The 21913-nt window shown below is 41.7% G+C and overlaps 3 protein-coding genes and 2 long non-coding RNA genes across 7 annotated transcripts in view; 3 read left to right on the plus strand and 2 right to left on the minus strand.

The window, feature by feature from the left end:
- The window catches only part of LOC307039104, a 514347-nt gene that overhangs the window by 431838 nt on the left and 60596 nt on the right, over positions 1–21913 (minus strand). The gene's annotated exons all lie outside the window — the stretch shown is intronic.
- LOC307038731 (E3 SUMO-protein ligase ZBED1-like) overlaps positions 1–21913 on the plus strand; it is a 236827-nt gene that overhangs the window by 214299 nt on the left and 615 nt on the right. Inside the window, exon 2 of the mRNA XM_079680378.1 lies at positions 19960–21827. Within this exon, the coding sequence (XP_079536504.1) occupies positions 20981–21827 (847 nt within the window). The 5' untranslated portion in view covers positions 19960–20980. The remainder of the gene's footprint in view (positions 1–19959; positions 21828–21913) is intronic.
- LOC307038730 (uncharacterized protein) overlaps positions 1–21913 on the plus strand; it is a 111727-nt gene that overhangs the window by 45994 nt on the left and 43820 nt on the right. The window lies entirely within an intron of this gene.
- The window catches only part of LOC307038727 (P2Y purinoceptor 1-like), a 26637-nt gene continuing 4724 nt past the window's right edge, over positions 1–21913 (plus strand). The window contains exon 1 of the mRNA XM_079680369.1: positions 1–1191. Coding sequence (XP_079536495.1) covers positions 247–1191 — 945 coding nt within the window. The 5' untranslated portion in view covers positions 1–246. The remainder of the gene's footprint in view (positions 1192–21913) is intronic.
- The window catches only part of LOC307038734, a 24925-nt gene continuing 15804 nt past the window's right edge, over positions 12793–21913 (minus strand). The window contains exons 3-7 of one of the 3 annotated variants that reach the window (XR_013808080.1): positions 18205–18270; positions 16737–16894; positions 15122–15170; positions 14871–15026; positions 12793–14342 (exon numbers count right to left, since the gene is read on the minus strand). This is a non-coding gene — a long non-coding RNA (uncharacterized lncRNA). Of the gene's footprint in view, positions 14343–14795; positions 14818–14870; positions 15027–15121; positions 16895–18204; positions 18271–21913 lie in introns of those variants that run through there. The other 2 variants (XR_013808079.1, XR_013808081.1) reach the window with 2 other exon arrangements.

Below are 21913 nucleotides of genomic sequence, written 5' to 3' on the forward strand. Positions count from 1 at the left end.
ACATTTCCATAAAGTGTTATTCATATAAAACAGCTGGAGTAAATCAGTTCACAGGAATGCAGGTCGGTGATGGTATTCTGTGTGATCTGTGTTTAGTCTGCATGTGTATCACACCGTCTCCTGCCGAGGAAGTGGGCGGGCATCTTATTGCTCTCGAATTCACTTCAGTTTTGTTTTGCACAAGTTTCTGCGAGAGCCGGCCGGCAGCTGTGTTTTTATCCAGTGGAAAACTTGAAGTTGAATGATATGGAGATTCTTTCGCGAGTGGGGACTCAGGAGATGTCTGGGAACAACACGACGCCCCCCTGCGAGCGCATCGACCTGGACTTTACGCACACCTTCCTGCCGTCCGCGTTCGTCACGGTGTTCTTGGTCGGGGCGCTGTCCAACATCTGGGGACTAAGAAGCCTGTGCAACAGCTGGAACAACATCGGGAACATTAACATCTTCATGTTCAACCTGGGAGTGGCGGACCTTCTCTACCTGTTCACCCTGCCTTTCCTCGTGCACTATTACATGCGCGAGAGCAAATGGGAGTTCGGCCAGCCTTTCTGCAAGGTGACCCGCTTCTGCTTTAACCTCAACCTGTACGGAAGCATCGGCTTCCTCACCTGCATCAGCATCTACAGGTACCTGGGCATCGTGCACCCCATGCGGGTGATGGGGAGGATCAGCAGCCGACACTCGCTGGCCGTCAGCGCGCTGGTCTGGCTGCTGGTCATCATCCAGATCCTCCCTGATATGTTTTTCGACAAGAATGTTCTAACATCCACAAACTCGTGTTATGACACCACCTCTGACGAGCTGATCAAAAAATACCTGCCCTACAGCGTCGGCTGGACCGTCACAGGGTTCGCCATCCCCCTGGTGATCATTCTGCTCTGCTACGGACACGTTGTTGTGGTTCTCGCCAAAAAATCATCTAACGTCAACCCTGTGCTGAAGCAGCGGTGTGTGAAACTGGTGGTGGTTCTGGTGATTCTGTTCTCCGTCTGTTTCATCCCTTACCATGTCTTACGGAATGTTAACCTGAACATCAGAATTTTGAAACAGAGTGGGGACTGCCGCGCCAGTTTCCGAAACATCTACATCGCACATCAAGTGGGCAGATTCTTGGCTAGTCTGAACAGCGCCATAAACCCGCTGATCTACATCGTGGGGAATGATGACTTCCTAATGAAGATCCACCGGGTAAGTAACCGGGCCCGGATGTCTCTGGCCGGTCTGACAGGAGCTGCGCGTTACCGCAGACCGATTTTAGACGCACCCTAGATACAAATCTGTGAGTGGCTGTGTTTCTTGCACCGCCAGAACTCCCACATTTCCGGGAACAAAGTATGATGAATGATGATTGGCAGGACATTAAGTCTATTATCTAGCAGTACCAGTCATCAGGTCACCAAGGCGACGGCACAGAGACAATCTGATGACCTTCTGGAAGACTGTATCTGCAGACTAAATTATATCAGAAGAAAAGTTTGTTTGGCAGCTGAAGCTCCTGTTTGCATCACATTTAATAGGCTACTCTGGGCCTATTGCATCAAGTATTTTTTATATGTGCCTTGGTGCTGACCATATTTTGCACTTTCTGTGTGTGACTGTTTGTGCTTCAGAGCTGATTGTTCTGTACAGTGCAGGAAACGTTCGGTCCAATACATGTTAGGACATGGCAGTGTGTGGGCCTGCCTTGGCGCTCTTACAGATGAAGCCTTTAATATAGCCTACTTAGCAGTGGATTGAAATTCCACTGTGCATGTGACCGTGCCACATCTCTTAATTGCACGTTTGATAGAGAAACTGGAACTGGAAAAGGAACTGCAACAGTGAAAAGGGCCGGTGATTCTAAACCGCAGTAAAAATACAATTAATACGCCGTATTCATGTGTTCAAGTCACAAATGAATGCACTTATAGTGCAGAGGGCTGCCTGTCTAAAGGAAATACTGTGTTGTACTATAGTGTTAGATAATTATACACAGGTTAATATATATTACGTTTTTATGAAAGCATTTAAGAGTGTGTTCATTCGTCTTTATGATCATTTTGTGCTGCTGTTAAACTGTTTTGCATTATACAAATATGTGTTTCTGTTATTTTGTCCAGCCCATTTTGATCAGAAAAGGCAAACAGAATCCTTACTGACTTGTGTATTAGACAGGACATTTTCATAGACATAATAAACTGGCTACTGTTTTTATACATATATGGCTGAAACTCATGATTGTTTTATATATGGATTGGATCTGTGGTTAGGGGTAGGGACTTGAAGAAGCAGCAGCTTCTGAGCTGAAATCTCTAAGTCATTGGGGGAAAAAAAGAGTAAATTACAGTTAAAAGCACTTCAGTACAAAGCAGAAATAAATGGGAATTATTTACTTATCACTGCTGGTTTGAAAACACCAATAGTAAACATACTTTAGTGAAACACAGGGCTGTTCCAGATGTCTTTATAAACTGTCTCTAAACATCATGTTTGATGACTCAGTTCTACTGTTAGCAGGTCCACTGTTTAAACGGCCATGACAGACCTCACCTCTAGATCCTGCCTCTTAAAACTTAATCTATTAAACCAAAATGATTGAATTAGCTTTAATAAGATTTAGTGGAAATAAAAATATGACTTGGAAATTGCTTAAAAGGAAACCAGAACTCAACTTTGAACACAGGGAACTTTTTCTCTCGGTTACACCTCAAACTGTATGCAGGCTATTTACATATTTTAGGTTGCAGGCATGGCAAACATTTCCACGCTATCTGTTGAACAGGAAGTCTGTGTGGTTTTGACACAGAACGGTTACGAGCTCAAATTGCCAGAAAGCTTAACAATCACCTTCACAGGAAAAAGAGGGAACTTTTGTGGTATCAACAAGAAGATTTTGAGATTTTAGATTGTTTAATTGACATTCTAAATTAAGGGTAGGGATTGGGATTGGGATCTGATGCTCCGGGAGGCTCCACTTGATACAGGGTTCCTCTTCCAGAAGCAGTTTGGATACTTTGAAAGTTGGCCAACTCTCACTGTTGTTGGAAACTCACCTAAAATATTTTATCGTCTAATTGTATTAATGTGATCACATTATCCCTCCCGATATTATTAAAGATCTGCTATAACCTAGTTTGCTAACGTAGCTAACCTAGTCATTTTAAATATACTGTCAAAACACTTACAGTTATGAAAAATACTGACGATGCCAACAGAGACAGTTGTCCAGCTCTATAATCCTGAACATCACCAAGCGCTCATGTCCCAGCTGTGTGCGTCATGGCATTTTCGAAAGTGTAGCGCGTTTCTCCTATCGTGTTTGTGTAAGTGTTTTGGGCTGTTGTTGCAGGTCGGCCACCATATAAACAGTGATATAAAGGCAGCTGGTGTTTTAAGCCACCCTGGGATTAGTTTCCTCAAGCAGACCGAGGTTGTCTTGCCTGTGATTTTGGGACTTAGCCTAACTTCTAAACCTAGGTCAGAGGAATTAAAAGAGTCGTTCCTGGGGTCTTATCAGAACCGGAGTTCAGTAGGCCCTACGGGATACCATCCACTTGCAGCGCATTTTCTAATGCACAGATTATGTGATTAGAGTCAAATGCAATTCCATAAATTATCAATTATTTGGTTTGCAGGGTTTTTCTCCCAAATAAAATTGTACTTTGAAGATGCAGAAACGGGTGTGCAGAGCAGAATGTGGAGTGCATCTGGTTTCTCAGCAGGAGATATTTATCTCCCTGGTGCTATAATGACACAATACTGAGAGTTTCAGGAAGCTGAAGCTGCGTGAGCAATCTCTGTTCCTCTACGTAATGCTCTGCTTAATGTGTCAGTAAAATATGTGATTTTGTCCATGTTCAAAACGTAAAGGATCTTCATTTTTAGATATAGGCAATCTAGGTACAGCCTCTGATTTACAATGTAGGCTAATTTCATTCTATAAATTAGGTAGCAATAAAATACCTGCTGGTACTTATACACAGGTGAAGAAAACAAGACTGTAGACAAAGGAGTCAGAGTTCACAATCATAATACTTTATTTATCCTGGGAAAATTGGCAGTTGCTCCATATATAAATAAAAGAATAACAGAATAGAAATATTGATATAATATACAAAGTTACATTCAGAATGTGCAACAAATAAAAAGATACAATTAAATGAAGAAATATATAAACATAAGAAGTTTAAATTAAAATGTGCACTTTAAAATACAATATGCAGTGGCGTAGCGTGGGGCTTTAGATCATGCGGACTATGTGCAGTCATAATTTCCGAACCTTTTCTGTGCCTTTGCCGGTGTTGTGCCAAATTATGCACCCCCGGCGTGAAATGCACCCCTTGTCACAGGAACCTGCATTTGAAAATGAAACGTTTACATCTTAAAACGATGCTTAAAACAAAAAGTAAACGTCCAGGGTTTTTTTTAAATGGTAATTTTCAGACTGTGAGTCGTTTAGTGGTGGCTCATATAGTCTTGATTCTTGTGTTTAAACTTTTCGCTCCGTATTTTGATGGTTGGGGTGTTGCAATATACGTTGGTCAGGGGGACATTATTTGTTGACGCACAGGTGGCCCGAGGGGACGACAGGTATGGAAAGCCAAAGGTGCCATAATACGCCCGTATGTTCGTCCGTAGTTTCGCACCAACTTACGGGCAAACTACGGACGAATATACGGGGAGGCCCGTAAATTGGTGCGAAAAAACGGGCGAACATACGGGCGTATTTTCGCGCGGTTTTTCATATGATAATGAGCCCCACCTTCTGTTTTGCATAGCCAGTACATTTAAAGTGTGTGCAACCAATCAGTGAAGAGTTAAGACAGACTAAAGCAATCTGTTGATGAAAGGTTCCTGTTACATAACTGTTCATTGTGAGATTTATATAGATAGATAGATAGAAAGAATAAAGAATAATCACAATAATTAAATCTAAATTAAACATTTACAGTAAATAATATAAAGTATAAACATATCTACAGTCACAACTTCATTATTGTTATTCATACTTTGTTATGTAGTTTATTAATGTTCCCGTGCTTTCAGTTTCCATCCAGTAATATAATCACAATGCTATTTTGAAGGTGTGCTCAAAACAATCTATGTAATGCAACTTGCTGTACATACTGCTATTGGGGAATCTGATGTATGTTGTAATGTAATGGAGCCGCTTCATCCAAAACAGTACTCCGGTTAGAGAGATGACACCTGACGGGAAATAGTCTCAATTGGTACACACATTACATTACATTACATTACATTACATTACATTGCATTGCATTTAGCTGACGCTTTTATCCAAAGCAACTTACAATAAGTGCATTCGACCAGGAAGATACAACCTTGAAGAAAACAGAATCATATAAGTACATCAGGTTTCATAGAGCCAAACATTTCAAGTGCTTCTCAACTGGCTTTGGATAAGCCAGCCCTTTATTAGTATATAAGTGCTTTGTTAGTAATTCTATCGCTCAAAGTGGAGTCTAAAGAGATGAGTTTTCAGTTTGCGCCGGAAGATGTGTAAGCTTTCTGCTGTCCTGATTTCAATGGGGAGCTCATTCCACCATTTTGGAGCTAGGATAGCAAACCCACGTGTTTTTGCTGACGGGAACTTGGTTCCCCCTCGCAGTGCGGGTGCAGCGAGCTGTTTGGCCGATGCAGAGCGCGTGCACGTGCTGGGGTGTACGGTTTAACCATGTCCTGGATGTAGGAAGGGCCAGATCCATTCGCAGCATGGTACGCAAGTACCAGTGTCTTGAAGTGGATTCTAGCAGTTACTGGAAGCCAGTGAAGGGAGCGGAGGAGTGGTGTGGTGTGGGAGAATTTAGGAAGGTTGAAGACCAGACGAGCCGCTGCATTCTGGATGAGCTGCAGAGGTCGGATGGCACATGCCGGTAGACCAGCCAGGAGGGAGTTGCAGTAGTCTAGGCGTGAGATGACGAGGGCCTGGGCCAGAACCTGCGCCGATGTCTGGGTCAGCTGGGGACGTATCCTCCTGATGTTGTAAAGCGTGTATCTGCAGCAGCGAGTTTTTGCAGCGATGTTTGCAGTGAAGGACAGTTTGTTATCTAGGACCACACCCAGATTCCTTGCAGTCTGAGTCAGGGAAACAACAGAGGTGCCGATGTTGATTGTTAGGTCAAGAGTGGGACAATCTTTTCCCGGAAGGAAAAGCAGTTCAGTCTTGTCAAGGTTGAGCTTGAGGTGATGAGCAGACATCCACCGAGAGATGTCTGCTAGGCAAGCAGAGATGCGTGCGACGACCTGGGTCTCTGAGCGGGGAAAGGACAGAATTAGTTGGGTGTCGTCAGCGTAGCAGTGGTATGAAAAACCATGCGGGCTAATGACAGACCCGAGCGAGTTTGTGTACAAGGAGAAGAGGAGGGGACCAAGAACAGAGCCCTGAGGGACCCCTGTAGTTAATTGACAAGGGTCGGACTCGGACCCTCTCCAAGTAACCCTGTAGGTGCGGTCTTTGAGGTATGAGGTGAGGAGGGAAAGTGCAGTGCCTGAAACTCCAAGTTCTTGGAGAGTGCGAAGGAGGATCTGGTGGTTCACCATGTTGAATGCAGCAGACAGGTCCAGAAGGATGATGACAGAGGAGAGGGAGGCTGCTTTAGCAGTGTGCAGTTAATCAGAGACAGAAAGGAGAGCAGTTTCTGTTGAGTGACCTGCCTTGAAACCAGACTGGTGCGGATCCAGAAGGTTGTTCTGATGCAGATAACAGGAGAGTTGTTTAAAGACAGCGCGTTCAAGTGTTTTAGACAGGAACGGGAGGAGAGAGACAGGCCTGTAGTTTATAACATCAGACGGGTTGAGAGTGGGTTTCTTTAGGAGAGGGTTTACTCTTGCCTCCTTGAGACTGTTTGGAAAGTGACCAGAAGTTAGAGAAGTGTTGATGAAATGGGTGAGAAACGGTAGAATATCAGGAGCGATAGTCTGAAGGAGGTTTGAGGGGATAGGGTCCAGAGGACATCTGGTAGGACGGGCAGAGGTAATGAGGGTAAGAACCTCACTTGGAGAGAGAGGGGAGAAGGAGGTCAGTGTGTGGGTGAAAGGTGGGTCTGGTGACCCAGCGGTGAGTAAAGGTGAGTCAGAAAAAGAGGAGCGAATATCATTAACCTTTTTTTCAAAGTAGTTAACAAAGTCGTTTGACAGAAGGGAGGAGGGGGGAGGGGCTTTGGGGGGGTCCAAGAGGGTGGAGAAGATAGAAAATAGTTTTTTGGGATTGGAATAGGAAGATTGGATCTTATCTTGAAAGAAAGTGCTTTTTGCCTGAGAGATGGAAGCAGAGAAAGAGGAGAGGAGAGCCTGATAGGTTAGGAGGTCGTCATGGTGTTCTGCTGCCCGAAGGATGGTTCTATTAGCACGCAGTGCGTCATTTAGCCAGGGAGCAGGAGGGGACTGACGAGCCGGCCGAGATGTTAGAGGACAGAGAGAGTCCAGAGAGGATGAGAGAGTAGAGAGGAGAGTTTCTGCAGCCGAGTTTGGAGGCAGTAGTTGGAACGAATCAGAGGAAGGGAGGGCTGAGAGCACCGATGAGGCAAAGGTAGAGGGGGAGAGGGAACGAAGGTTGCGGCGGAAAGGTGCAGAATTAGAAGAGATTAGTTCGTTATGTTTGGAAAGGGGTAGAGAGAATGAAATGAAGAAGTGATCGGATGTGTGAAGCAGGTTTACAGAGAGGTTAGAAGTAGTGCAGTTCCTTGAGAATATGAGATCAAGGACATTGCCAGCGTTATGAGTTGGTGGGGATGAAGACAGTGAGAAAGCAAAGGTGGTTAACAGAGATGTTAGTTCAGATGTCTTCCCTGTCTGGAGGTTGAACTCTCCGAAGTACAGCGGGAGGGCCAGTTTCAGGGATGTGTGAGAGGAGATTATCTAACTCCTCCAAGAAGTCCCCCAAGGCGCCTGGTGGACGGTAGAGAACAACAATGGTTAATTGTATAGGATGGGTTACTGTGACGGCATGGAATTCAAAGGTGGAAGGAGTGAAGTTAGGGAGCTTGAAGAGGGGAAAGCTCCAGTTGGGAGAGAGCAGGAGACCAGTGCCGCCTCCTCTGCCAGAGGGTCTGGGTGTATGGGAGAAGGAATATGCTGTGGAGAGAGCTGCTGGGGTGGATGTGTTGGATGGAGTAATCCAGGTCTCCGTGAGAGCAAGGAAATCCAGAGACTGCAGGGAAGCGTAGCCAGAGATGAAGTCAGCCTTAGGAACAGCTGACTAGCAGTTCCACAGGCCCCCTGAAACAAGATGTTGGATCTCAGTGGAGCATGTGGGATAGACAAGAGCAGGCCGGTTAAATCAATTAGGAGATACACGGGGCCAGTGATAATTGCGAGAGGACACATGAACAGGAATGGAGAAAATACAAATGATTATAGCATGAGGGGCTAGAGAACCAAAGAGAATTGAATAAAAAAAAAGAAAACTCCAGCGATACTTAGCTCAATCAAAGTAGGATTTGCCTCCTCTTTGCCTCCCTCGTGACTTCAACAGGACTCCAATGTCTTTGTCAGTCTTCGTCTGGCTGATTCTCCAGGAAAGAGCAACCTAAGATGGACACCTGATTGCTCAGTTCTCACAGCTGATGGGGCACGCCCCTCTAATTAGTTAACTATTTTCTGCTGATGGGCGACAGCAGAGTGTTCCTGCCTATTGTAAGGCAGGGTTAAGGCGCGTGACCCACTGAGACCTGTGTTACAGGTTGAGTTGAGCAGATCTGAGATTTAAAATCTCTCAGAAATCGCCGTTTTAGCTACAATAACTACAGAACAATTATACAGAGTAGAACAAATGAAACAGAGAAGGCTATTTAAACAAGAATATAACTTACAGTGATTGCTGAGTCAGTATCGATAGTGTCCTCACCGGGTCTGGATGCACACCAGTGACATGCGGTGAGGTTCATGGTTGGAGAGGCACTGACTCTTTCAGAGTCAGATTTACAAATATTATATTTTGACCTTAATCAAAATATTCGGTTATTTTCAAAAGCTTTTTTAGTCTGATGCTTCGATTCATTTTAAACAGACCGTTCAACAAAAGGATACCCAAAATCTAAATATTGGATTGTTCTTTCTTAGTAAGATCCCATTTTCATTACAATTGTGGTCTTACCTTGACTTGAAGATTAAGTCCATGCTCTCCTTCTGGACAACAATCTCTATTAGTTTTGTGTAAAAGTCCTCCTTATCTTCCTGTAGTTTCAAAAGTCTAGTTTTTTGGTTGTGTCTATCCGTCTCTGCGTAGAATAACAGTAGCAACAAGAACCTGTGGGCTCACGTGCGCCCCCTTCAGTGCGGCAGAGGTTATGGCTGTCTCTCCTGCTGCTTTTTTCATTGCCGTTATATGATAAGACCAGCGAGCCTAAATATCATATATACGTTAAATAAGTTATTTAGAGACTATGGATGGCGAGGATAAATGTAATAAAGGGATCTACAAACATTACATTGGTGACCTACCAGCTTTCCAGCCAGTTTCTGTGGGGTGACACATTCTGCATATATATATCTATGTATGTACATACAGATGTAGCACTTAATTTCAGACAGTTTGAAACGCGAGGGCCGTGATTGGTACGTGATCTGCCCTCGCTCAAGGGAAAACCTCCAGCTTGACTTGAGACCGCCCCCGTGATAAATAAATGTAATTATAATGAAGCCAGCTGCAATGGATCATTGATCCACCAGGGGGTGCAGTGGGGTTCCACACTGGAGCTCATGTGAAATAAAGTCAGATACTGTACAGTACGCTGGATGTGCAGCGGAACTTAATGTTGTTTAGTCTAAAAAAATGAACGGGAGGAAATGCAGCCCTGCTCTCGATTTTTAATCCTAATTTAATCATCATCTTCACCACGATCATTTATGTTTATGTTTGCCGAATTGACATGAAATCACTGACAAATATGAATATACTGTATTCAACTTCATTAAAACGTTATTAACGTGCCTAAACTCAGTAATTATACGATCATGTTCTGATAATGATGACACAATAACCCCGCCTCTCCCCACCTCTGCTGCTCACCCCCGCGTCAAAGTAAACTGCACACTGAATTCAGATTATTTATCTTTCTCTCGATATGGACATAAACGCGAGTGAAGTCTAATCTGACAGGACGGAGACACGCAGCTCTGCTCACCTGCAGCTCCTCCCGCTGTGATACAGCGGGGAACGGAGTAAAACACACACAGATCAGATCATCGCCCTTAGCTATTTTAATTACCTCTCAAACTACCTAAACTAGTTATGAATATGTTTATTTTTACTGTCGGCCAGGTCACTCATTACTGGATCAGCTGCTGCATGAGACAGACACTGACGCTGTCCGAAGAGAGGGAGGAAAAAGAGAGGCTCCGTGTATTTTATTATTATATAGAGTCGTTATTCATTTGTTTTAAAGCTCAATAAATAACAAAGAAGACCTTTGACCGGCACTTTTTATAATTTTGTCCGGAAGATTTAAACTTTAATACACGTTGACCTCTGCCCCATGGATGTATAATAAGAACTGGATAGAGCGTGGGAGGCGGGGCCTCATTCATTCCTATGAGAGTTGCTTGGCGCATGATGATAAAATGGCCCAACTTCTGAGAAAGCGAAACGTCACAGATTACCCGGCATGCCTGAGAAGTACCCGTATGTGCGCTCATAGCACATGCGCAACTTTAACCAAAATGCAAATAATTATTGCGCTGTATATATATATATATATATATATGTATATTAATTTATATATATTTATATATATATATATGTATATATATTAATTTATATATATTTATATATTTATATATATTTATATATATATATATATATATAGTGCAATAAACTTCTTAGTGCAATAAGTAGCTACAGGGACGTTAATCTAACGTCGGTAATATTAACTTTATTTAATACAACATTTACGGTACAAGATTTAATCATACAGCCCATGTAGTATAATATTTTACAAATGAGGAATTACAGCAAACATGTGCAATATATCCATTATTAAAGCTCCGTGGGATGGCAGTGAGACGATATGGGTCCGTTGTTATTGTGCATCCATGGGTAAAGATAAACGCATAGTGCTGAACCTGCTGAACACGTAACATGAACGTGCCGGGCGGTGCGGTCCCGTGGGTTAGATGCGCGTTCATAATGCAGAGGGATATAACTCTCAGAATAACGTTATTAGCACATTTTTACAACTTGAGGAACGAATGTTTTTTATTAGGGCTATACAAGTGTTCATACTGGGTGGTTTATTTAGTTTAAAAAAAAATTATCCAACGATTTACAGACCATTCTTTCCCCATGGGAAAAAAGGGAAAAATGGTTTCCGGGCCCAGCAACCTAAAGGAAGTGTAGTACCGCCGTTTGGCCACGACGAATATTCTACTCAGAGTCCGGCGCACTTCCTGGGGGCTTGCTCGGCCCCCACCGCGGAGAATAAACAGAAGGGTAACCATGACAACCATGCTTCTTCGCTAATGTTATGCCACTGGTCCGTGGTCAGGCCTGGGAACCGACGGGAGACACTGGACTCAATTGTCTGACTCACATTGAGGGGAAGGGGCATTTCCCCTTTGCTCCCGCTCCAGTTTGTGATTCTGACCATGTTCTCATAGGTTTCAAATGGCAACATGGCCATGAACATATCCCGCTATTAGAATGCAATTTTTAAAAACATAGGGTGCTACATAACCAGTGTTGGGTGTAACGCGTTACAAAAGTAACGGAGTTACAGTAATATATTACTTTTTTCTGTAACGAAGTAATGTAACGCATTACTAATGACATGTGGGTAATATATTACCCGTTACAATGCTCAGTAACGCAGTTACAACACATTTTAACCCGAAATTAAATGGTGTTTTTTAAGAATGTACTAACATAGCGAGACATTCCGACACCGGACAAATTGTGCGGGTAGATTAGTAAACCTGGTGTTTACCCTTCAGGCTTCGCGTCGAGATCTTCGGGGAAGTTGAACGTTATGCAACAATTCAAAAAAGAGAACGTAGCGAAAAATACTAACAACAAATTGTGTCAGGTGCGCGTGACCTGCTCCGCTGCGCTTGCATCATTTCCAAAGTGCTTCCACAGCAGTGACACACATCTGATCTGTGGATAATTATTTATACGAAAATGGTTAAAGCAACCATCACTAAACGCCAGCAACACTGCATCTACTGCAGACAGTAGCAACAGGTCAGATGCGGACATCACGTTACCCTCCGTTGTGGACACTAGCTTACTCCCGCCTGACTCGCCAGCCCCGGAGCAGCAGTCTTCGTCGCCCGAAACTAAGCCGCCCCTCTGCGGCCCGCAGGTGCCAGATATATCTAAACAACTACCCGCCTGTACAGTGGGGTTAGGCGGTCATTTTGCAGCTTGTGGTATAAAAATAGACAATGGCTAGAATATTCATGTGAAAATAGTACCATATTCTGACATGCCTTTAGAAATGTTGGGTCAAAAATAATGCATACAATAGCACAGATGCCTTCACCACGAATGGCTACAAAAATATCTCATATCCCAAGCTTATTATCAACGAGCTGATGTTGAGGCTGAAATGTTCTCCAGGTCACAAAGTCAACCTCACATGATGATGTGATACCAGTTTTCAAGCACAGTGAATATTCTCTTCCCAGCGTATATGATGGGACCAAGGTGATGATTTAATAGGCTACATGGTTTTAATAATACTTTTGCCTTTCAATGTTTGCCATTTCAAACCATGAGCATGGTTTAAATAATATTTGCCTTGATTTACAATATGTTAACCTTCAGTATAGTCCTTGACAGCGGTCTGTACTGCTGTATTAACAACGTGTCACATGTTAAGAATTTACAATCAGAATCGAGTATTCAACTAAGCCCTGTAATACAAGTTGTTAGTAGCCTTAAGGGCCTACAAAGTTGTTATGCTATACCACATTGCCCTTCACTGGATGCATAATGAGCTGCACTAAACTACATTTTAGCATTTAAAATACCAAGCTATTCTTTTGCGGTTATTTTGGTGAAAGTAACTAAAAAGTAACTAAAGTAGTGTAACTCATTACATTTCAGAGACAGTAATATTGTAATGTAACTTATTACTTTCAAAAGAGAGTAATAAGTAATATGTAATATATTACATTTTGGAAGTAACTTGCCCAACACTGTACATAACACACTTTTAGGAAAAGTCACGGACTGGGAGACTTTAATATTTTATTGAAAAAAGTTACATTGCACACAGACTACATCACACAAATTGACCCGACTGGCGGTTCTAGTGTTAAATAAACTCACTAATTAATGAAACCAGTTCAATACGCATTATTCTTATCATTCTTTATGAGCGCAGAAAGTCTTAAAATCAGATGGCAGGCAGTTACAGGTGTGTGTGTGTGCGTGTTCCTTATGTGCCCATCCCCCCATGTGAATCACACGTAGCTCTGATCACCTATGATAAATGGGCCACACCTAATCGCTGGCTATTCAGCCACAGAGCTCCCTCTATGCAAACCAAACTGTAGACGGTGTGAAAGCAGTGAGGCCTGTGAAGACACCATTGCAGTAGTCGAGTCTACTGAAGATACAAGTTTAAAATCAGACCTGTTTTTTAAATCAAATCTGACGGCAGGCAGTTAGCTGTGATCACCTATAAGGCTTGAAGTTACTTCAGATGCTGAAATATTTTTTTTTTCCAAGTATAAACATACAGTATACAACAGATATACATGCATACAAATTATAACATCACATTTATGTTATTAATTTTACAAATAGGACAGAGGGTGCAGCACAAACAGTACGAAACAAATAGAGAGCTTTCTGAACATCAGCAGGAGAGGACTCTTTCAAGACACCAGTAAATACTGAAATGAACATTAAATGTCCTCTTAAAATGCAAGTTTCTTCGTGACACTTCCAACATAAATGGAATTCTCACTAACCTAAAACATTTTATTTTTTTAAAAACATGTCACTGTAGAGACACAAAATACTTGAAAATACAAATGAACAACACCAAATTGAGCTCACTTTCTACACTCTTTGATGATCTACCTCCTACCTAGTTTGTTTTGTAGTCCATATATTTTGGCAGAGGCTTGGTCTGGCTGTATCTTCATAACAACTCTCTGGATAAACTCAAATGAATATTTCATTTCCAGAGTATACTGAAGATTGAAGCAATATATTAGTCCAAGAAGCATCGCAAAGCCACATCTTTCAGGTTGTGGAGCACAATTGTCTCCTCGACCACAACTGCCACATTGAAGATCTGCTGAGGAAAGGCATCCCATTCACCTTCGTAGCCTATGAGTAGACCAACTTGCATCACCTTCATGGCTTCCTCGAGAGTGTCTCCATGAGCCTTAAAAAAGGAGAAATAAAAGTGAGCTCAGTGTACTACAAGTACTTTTTCTCTACAAAGCTAATTAAGAGGCTTCTGCTATAAACATAGAAGCTAAAATCTACAGTTCACAGTGTAAAAGTGCAATGTGATGGAACATCATTTCAACTGCCTCTTTTTTCACAGTTTGAGCTTTATATTTATTTATATTATTTAATAGTTACGTTTTCTTGCGGTTTTTGTTTATATTAAATGTATCATTCTTTATTGCAATTATTTTAGTTAAATTAAGGTAATTGTAAACATTACTTTTGAAGGAAACTTTGGGCACAGGTTGATTTGGGTTGATTTATGTTGAAAATGTACAATTACATAAAGTAATTCAAGACAGTTATGATCTTACATCACACATCCTGATGACATTTTCCTGATTTTTGCCAGACATGTAGTGTGATAGTCCCAAGAGGGCAGCAGTCCTCCTCCTCTCATTTGTGTCCTTTGTAGCAAACAAATGGTGGCTAAATTATGGTCATCAGCATCTCCACTTACATCTTTCTCAAGGCAGTCCAAAAGGCCTTTTAGTGCCGGCTTCTTTCCAGTCCTGGATGCACCTTTGTAGACCTCCAGCAATGCCAGGCCATCAAGTCCATCCAGAAACGATGAAAGCAGGTCCGTAGTGACAATTCTCTGGAACTCTGCCTGAATCTGAGGAGACACAGACATATAGAAAATATTCTACCAACAGTCTGCAACTGTGCATGTTGCTTTCTCATTGTAACTGGAAAACCTGCACAACTTACAAGTCCACTTCATCCAGTTGCAGCAAAACGGAAATCTTTGAAAATCTGTCTGTAATAGAGAACACACATTTAGGTACATTATGAAGCAGGCCTTAATAAAGTAATAAGAACTGAGAACATGACAAAGAATAAGATGCACACAATTACAACAGTCACGTTGCCCATAAACTACAAGCCTTGGCTTTCACAATTACAATATTATCCCTGAATTCATTTGATAAAGACTTAAACAGTACTTCATTTAAATAAATAAACAACTTGAAATGTTCATCTTTGATTGATGAGGCATATTCAATCTAATAAATTAATGGGATGCATGTAATAATAACAGGGAAAGGTTAGTGTGCATCCACATAGAGCATTTTTGTGTCTACGTGCATGCCAAATATATCAATGAAAAAACTATTATTTGTTTTAACCAAACTTAAAAGAAATTGTACAATGGTTGTAATTGTTGATTATTTGCTTGCAGTTATTTTCCATAGACTATTCAGTGGATTATTATTGTTTTTTTAGTAATAACTTGACTACCTCTGAAAGCAGAAGTTTAGGAAAAATTATTGTTCATGTATAAATATTATTTATTTTATTATAATATAAATATCTAACAATTACAACCATTGCACATCTTATTTATTATTGTGGGTGAACAGTAACCTTTCCCTGTGTTATAATTACATACATCCCATTAATTTATTAGATTAAATAACAATAATCTCATCAATCAAAGATCAACATTTTTAAGTGCCTTGAGCACCGACTGTTCCCGCTGCTAGAAACGGCTGATATTAAGACACTTCAGTGCGCAAGTCACAGAACGAAATGCATTGTGGGACATGTAGTTTATGGGCACCATAGTTCAATAAAATAAACTAAATATATTCCTTTCTTTTCTATAAAATATTTTCTAAAAAGCAGAAATACAAATGTGTCTACATTTCAAGAGTGGAACATAGCATTTGTACACAATATAAATGCTATTTCTGAACACAGTTAGCATTTTACTCGTTCAATGGCGCGAGGCACCCCCTCTCTATCTGGGCAGGTTTAGCGTGAGCTGAACCAGAAAAACGTTGCAAGGATAGAATCACTTTAACACTTGCTCGGCCTTAACAAAAAACAATCTTCAAGTCCCCTATACTTATCCACAAATGACATCCATTTCAAAGCCATGGCGGGGGCTAACAAGCTACAATTCTTAGCCGCACAGAGAGCCGGGACACGGCTAATTACTCGCAGGAACACACACAACCTCACCGAAACACGTTAATTTAGCTTAAATATTTAGCCGATTAGAGCCGGGACACGGCTAATTACTGGAACGAACAAACAAAACCTCTCTAAATTAAGCTACAAATATAGGCAGTTACCATTTAAACCTTTTAAAAATTCATAAGCGTCATACATAAGAGTAAGAATACTTGAAACTTATTTATTTAATAAAAGTTTAGATAATCATAATCCTGTAAAGTTAGCTTGGTTAACCGACATTTTCATAACACTGCCCTGAAATAAAATCTCTTTTATAAACATTCAAACACCAGTTAGGTGTGGATTTAACTCCATTTAGCTACTTTTCGTTTTGCCTGAAACCATTAAATATGCAACCACTCACCTGACTTTGCCTGTCCGTCAGTGGTTCATCAGCCGAAATCACTGTCATATCGCTTCACAAAAATGTATTCATCCGCCAATTAGCTTTTTGTAGTCATCAATCTGTCCGGTGGAAGTTCTTCTTTTGATAATGGCGAATCAAACTCTGTGGTTCACTTGCTGTATATCGTAAAAAAATAAAAAAACTCATGTCCCTGTTAAATGCATTCAATTAATGAAAACAACTATGAGACCGGGACTATTTTCACCGGGCAGGAATATGTCAACACTACTGCCATGTTAAGAGGCCATGGAAAGTTTCAGAACAATATTACACATCACAACTCACTGTTCAGTCAAATTGACTTCATGGAATGTAGAGCTCATTGAACTGGCTTACAGAGCTGAGTTGAAATAATAAGAACTTATTAAATTAAGTAGAAATTGCATAAATTGATATGTTAAGTGAAAGTAACTTAAAGACAAAAGTTTCAATAACTTAATGATCAAATCCTTTTTTACAGCGGCTCCATAATATAACTGGCAAAAATGTAAGAATTTCATGCATCGGCCTACAGTGGGAAAATGGTTTAATCTGTTGGAATAGAGTATAAATATCAAATATCACTACTTTTCTTCTAAATGAAATGCTGATATTACAAAATGCATGGTTTAATGTAATGTAAACATTTACATTATTATTATGATTATTTAATATATAAAGATTATATTTTCAAATGCTCTTCAACGCAGTTTCTGTCAACTACGAAAGGCAACATCATTTCTGTATTTGTGAATGAAGCGCCATCTCCTGCTTAAAACCTGAAATTGAAAATCTGGCAACCCCCTCTTTGAAAATAGTGGGAGGGCTTAACATTCCTCCATACTGGTTTTAGGCAGGTCGTAGGCAGGAAGCTGTAAGCTGGAGTCTGAAATGAAGTGCTACATCTGTACATATATATACATACATACATATATATATATATATATATATACATACATACATACATATATATGAACTTTGTATATATTATATATATATATATATATATATATATATATATATATACACACATACATACATACATATATATGAACTTTGTATATATTATATATATATATGAACTTTGTATATATATATATATACATATATATACACTCATTCTGACCTTGTACATGAATATATCTTTTAAGAGTTATTAGCCGCATTCCCCCAACTGTATAGTCAGCCAATGGGTATTCTTCATCAGGAAGTTCTACAGATGGCAAATCATCATTCAACTGATCAGTAGTACCCGTTTCAAATGATTCTAAAACATCATACCCATCAACAATTCCAGGCTTGAAATCATTAAGTGTATGTGTGGTATGCTTCCTCCATTTGTGAGTATTGAAAGCTCCGTAATGATTTGTTTTGTATGAGCAACCAGAAAACATACAATTTACAACTTCATACCCTCATGACATTTTTTTTTGTTTTTTAAACTTACCACAAGCAATGACCATTCACAGGATCATCCACATGGGTAGAACAGTAGAAATAGACGGCTGCTTCCCTGAAGTTTAAAGAGAAAACCTTCATTAGTCTTTAAAGGGAGGGAATCCTCATGACACTCATTTTAAAATAATTATCATTCGATAAAACAGACCAGTCTCTGCCAGTCTTCTTTTTTTTTTTTTTTAATCCGATGACGTTATCAGTGATTTTAAGCTGATTAATTACCGAAATAACATCAACCCTGTGGGCGGCGCCATTTTGACGAGTCACATGACTTATTTTACCGGACGTGACGTGAACTGTGCGTTTGGTGTCGAGGACATATGTGCTTTGTGCATGTTTTTTACTGTAGTTACTCTCACAATTATATTTAAATATGCCTCATTGTATCGCGAAACATTGCCACAATTCGGATAGGAACAATTCACGGTATGCTCGGTTCCATCTATTGCCAACAGGTAAGCGTAGGAAGTACGTTCGGAGGCAGTGGCTAGCGAAATGTGCTCGGCCCGAACCAAAAGATCCACAGGCGCGTGTATGCAGCGAACATTTCAAGTTTCCGGACGACTACTCTGAGAATATGGTGAAACATGAAATGGGATTTATTCATCAACCAGTACTTAATGGGGATGCAGTGCCATCGGTCTTTCTGGTGTCATCACCGACCAGGACACCAGTTCAGCCAGTTGAGAAATCGCCCTCTGCAAGTGTGAAGCGACGGAGGACCAGAAGTAGTGCTAGGAGTAAGAAAAAGGTAAGGTATGTTATGGCGCATTTCCACTGCAGCGGATAGCCCCGTTTAAACGTCCTTTAGCGTCCTTAAGCGGCCAGGACAGTTTTTGGTGGCCTTTCCATATAGCGTAGTACCGGCTAGTAGGGGTTTCACCAACTAATCGACTAGTCGACTACCTTTACCACTAGTCGGCGCTGTAGGCCCTAGTCAACTAGTCGTGAACAAAATGGAGGTAAACGATGTGCTGCAAAATGCTCCAAAAAACGTCAGACATTCATATGTATGGCAGTACTTCAACGATGATATAACCAACTCCACAGTGAAGTGTCAGTTGTGTACAGCTGTACTGAAGTACAACAAAAATACATCGGCTATGCGCAAACATCTTAAAATGAAACACCCGCTGCCGACAGCTAGCACTAGCAGTAATGCTAGCACCAGTGAGCAACGGACCGCCGTCAGCACTGGACAGAGACAGACGAGCATTATTGATTTTTCCAAGCGCCCCGTTACGGACAAAAGAAGACAGCAGATAACAGACTTGCTTATCAACTTTGTCGTCAAGGATGTTCGACCACTTTCTGCCCTTTCCGGAGAAGGCTTCAGGGACATTATGAAGTTTTTCGAGCCAGGCTATAAGATCCCGTCACATGCTACACTTTGGAGCAACATCATGCATCAGTACAACACTGTGAAAGCGAGGATTGCCAATGAGATGAAAGATAAAAGTGTCTCACTAACCACTGATCTGTGGACATCTTGCACCATGGATCCATACATCACCATAACTGCCCACTACATCACAGACACCTGGGAGTTAAAATCCAGAGTGCTGCGAACCACTATCATGCAGAGGCGCGGGAAGGTATTTTGAGTGGGGGTGCTGAGGTGCTGGACTCCAGTGAACAGTATTACGGGCACCATAGAGCACGCACAAAAAAACTCCCCACACGCAAACACACAGTAAACCCTACTGTTACAATGAAGGCTCGATAATCAGCTCACGGCATATAGGCAGGGGTAAAGTGCTATTTTTTACGAGTGGGGAGCGGACCTCACCTCCTCTAGGGGGGTCCGGGGGGATGCTCCCCAGGGACGATTTTTTTTAAATATTGAAGTTAAAAGCATCAATCTGGTGCACTTTGAGAGAAACATTAAGAGATCTATGGATACATCTCTCAACACCCAGATGAAACACAACTATAAGCAGATGTTCTTTTTCTTTATGGATATTTTACAAATCACTCCCCTTTCAAACTGTATTCTTGTTTTACTGCCATATAGTATTTCATAACTGTTTTTCCTTTATTCTCTTATTTTTTTTATAACTATAATGATCATGTAAGGGTGTGCCGCGGAAATAATCTTTTGAATAATTTTTGACCAAACCGTTTGAGACCCACTGAGATAACTTAGACTAAAGTTAACTATCTAAACACTCAGAGAGTCCTTTAGCTCACCTGAGCCTCTCAGTCTGAGAGGAGAGCTCTCCTCCAGCTTGTTGTGGAACAAACAGCTCCGTATGTCCGTTAGTGCAGCTAGCTAACCAGATGCTAACAACACGGTCCCTGCTGCTGGCACCGGTCCCTTTCTCTCCCCCTCTCTCACACACACTAAATGTGCTATTTCCGCACACACACAGAGCCGCGAGCTTGAATGACACAAGCACACTTTTATTTCCATGCAACTCTCTGATTGGTCTGGTGTCTTGCCTCTGTTGCATTCACTGAACACAGGAAATTACAGTCCTGCCGTCCTTTCTAGTGTCTTGATGAGGGTCACGTAAAGCACGGTTAATGTATTATATTATTGAGGTAGAATTGTCCGGGGCTACAGAAAAAACATTTGGGGCAGGCCAAAATATTATTTTACCAACAATGTGGAATTTATTGGCTACATATTACACAGATTATGCACAGCGGGAGCAGCAATAACCGTCAAATAATAATTCAGACAGGGGAGCTCCGCACCCCCTGCCTGCCGCTAGGGGGTGCTGCAGCGCCCTCAGCACCCCCCTTCCCGCGCCCATGCTATCATGCCAGAGAGACACACCGCTGTGAATATAGCCCAGAGGCTCAAAGAAACAATTGAGGAGTGGGACTTAGTTGTGTTTTGCACTATTCATGACAATGCAAGCAGCATGAACCTGGCAATGGAGCTCTGCGAGCAGTTTCCCCACCACCTTGGATGCGCCGGACACACCGTTCAACTAGCAATAAAAGCAGGGTTGCACTTACCAGAAATCGCCAAGACCACAGATGCTGCCAGGCGTGTTGTCAGTCATTTTCGTCACTCCTCAGTAGCAGTTTGTGCTTTGAAGAAACGTCAAGAACAGCTTGGAGTAAAAGTACACAAACTCCAAAACGACTCTGCGACCCGCTGGAATTCAACGTTCACCATGCTCGAGCGACTGTATGAGCAGAGACTCCCGGTGCAGGCCGTCCTTGCGGATGAGACAGTGACAAAAGTTGGCATCCGAAGATCCCTCGCCATGAGAGAGTGCCAGTGGGAATTGGTGGAACAGCTGATCCCGGTGCTCAGGCCTCTAGCAAAGGCGACAACTATCATGTGCGGAGAAAATCACGTCGGGCCGTCCTTCATCTACCCCGTCCTACTGAACATGGCTAACAACACGCTAAGTGCAAATGAGTCCGATCTGGCGGCTATTTGTTCCTTCAAGAATACCGTGAGGAAAGAGCTCATCACCCGCTTCAAGCTGTTGTCTCGCCTGCTGGCAGAATCCATCCCGATCACGGCATGCATGCTAGATCCACGATTTATGCATCTGAAGTTCCTTCCAGACGATGTCAGAGAGGAAGCCCAGGCGCGGCTGACTCAATTAGTGCGTGAAGACGGAGAGGTGGAACAGCCGGGAGCTACAGGTAAATAGAGTTGAACTAGCGATAATTGTTTCACAAAAAAGTCCTACTTAAACCGGCCAAATTGTAAAACAATGTGTTTATCATTA

This window comes from Notothenia rossii (assembly GCF_949606895.1).
Source record: "Notothenia rossii genome assembly, chromosome: 5".
Classification (NCBI taxonomy): Eukaryota; Metazoa; Chordata; class Actinopteri; order Perciformes; family Nototheniidae; genus Notothenia; species Notothenia rossii.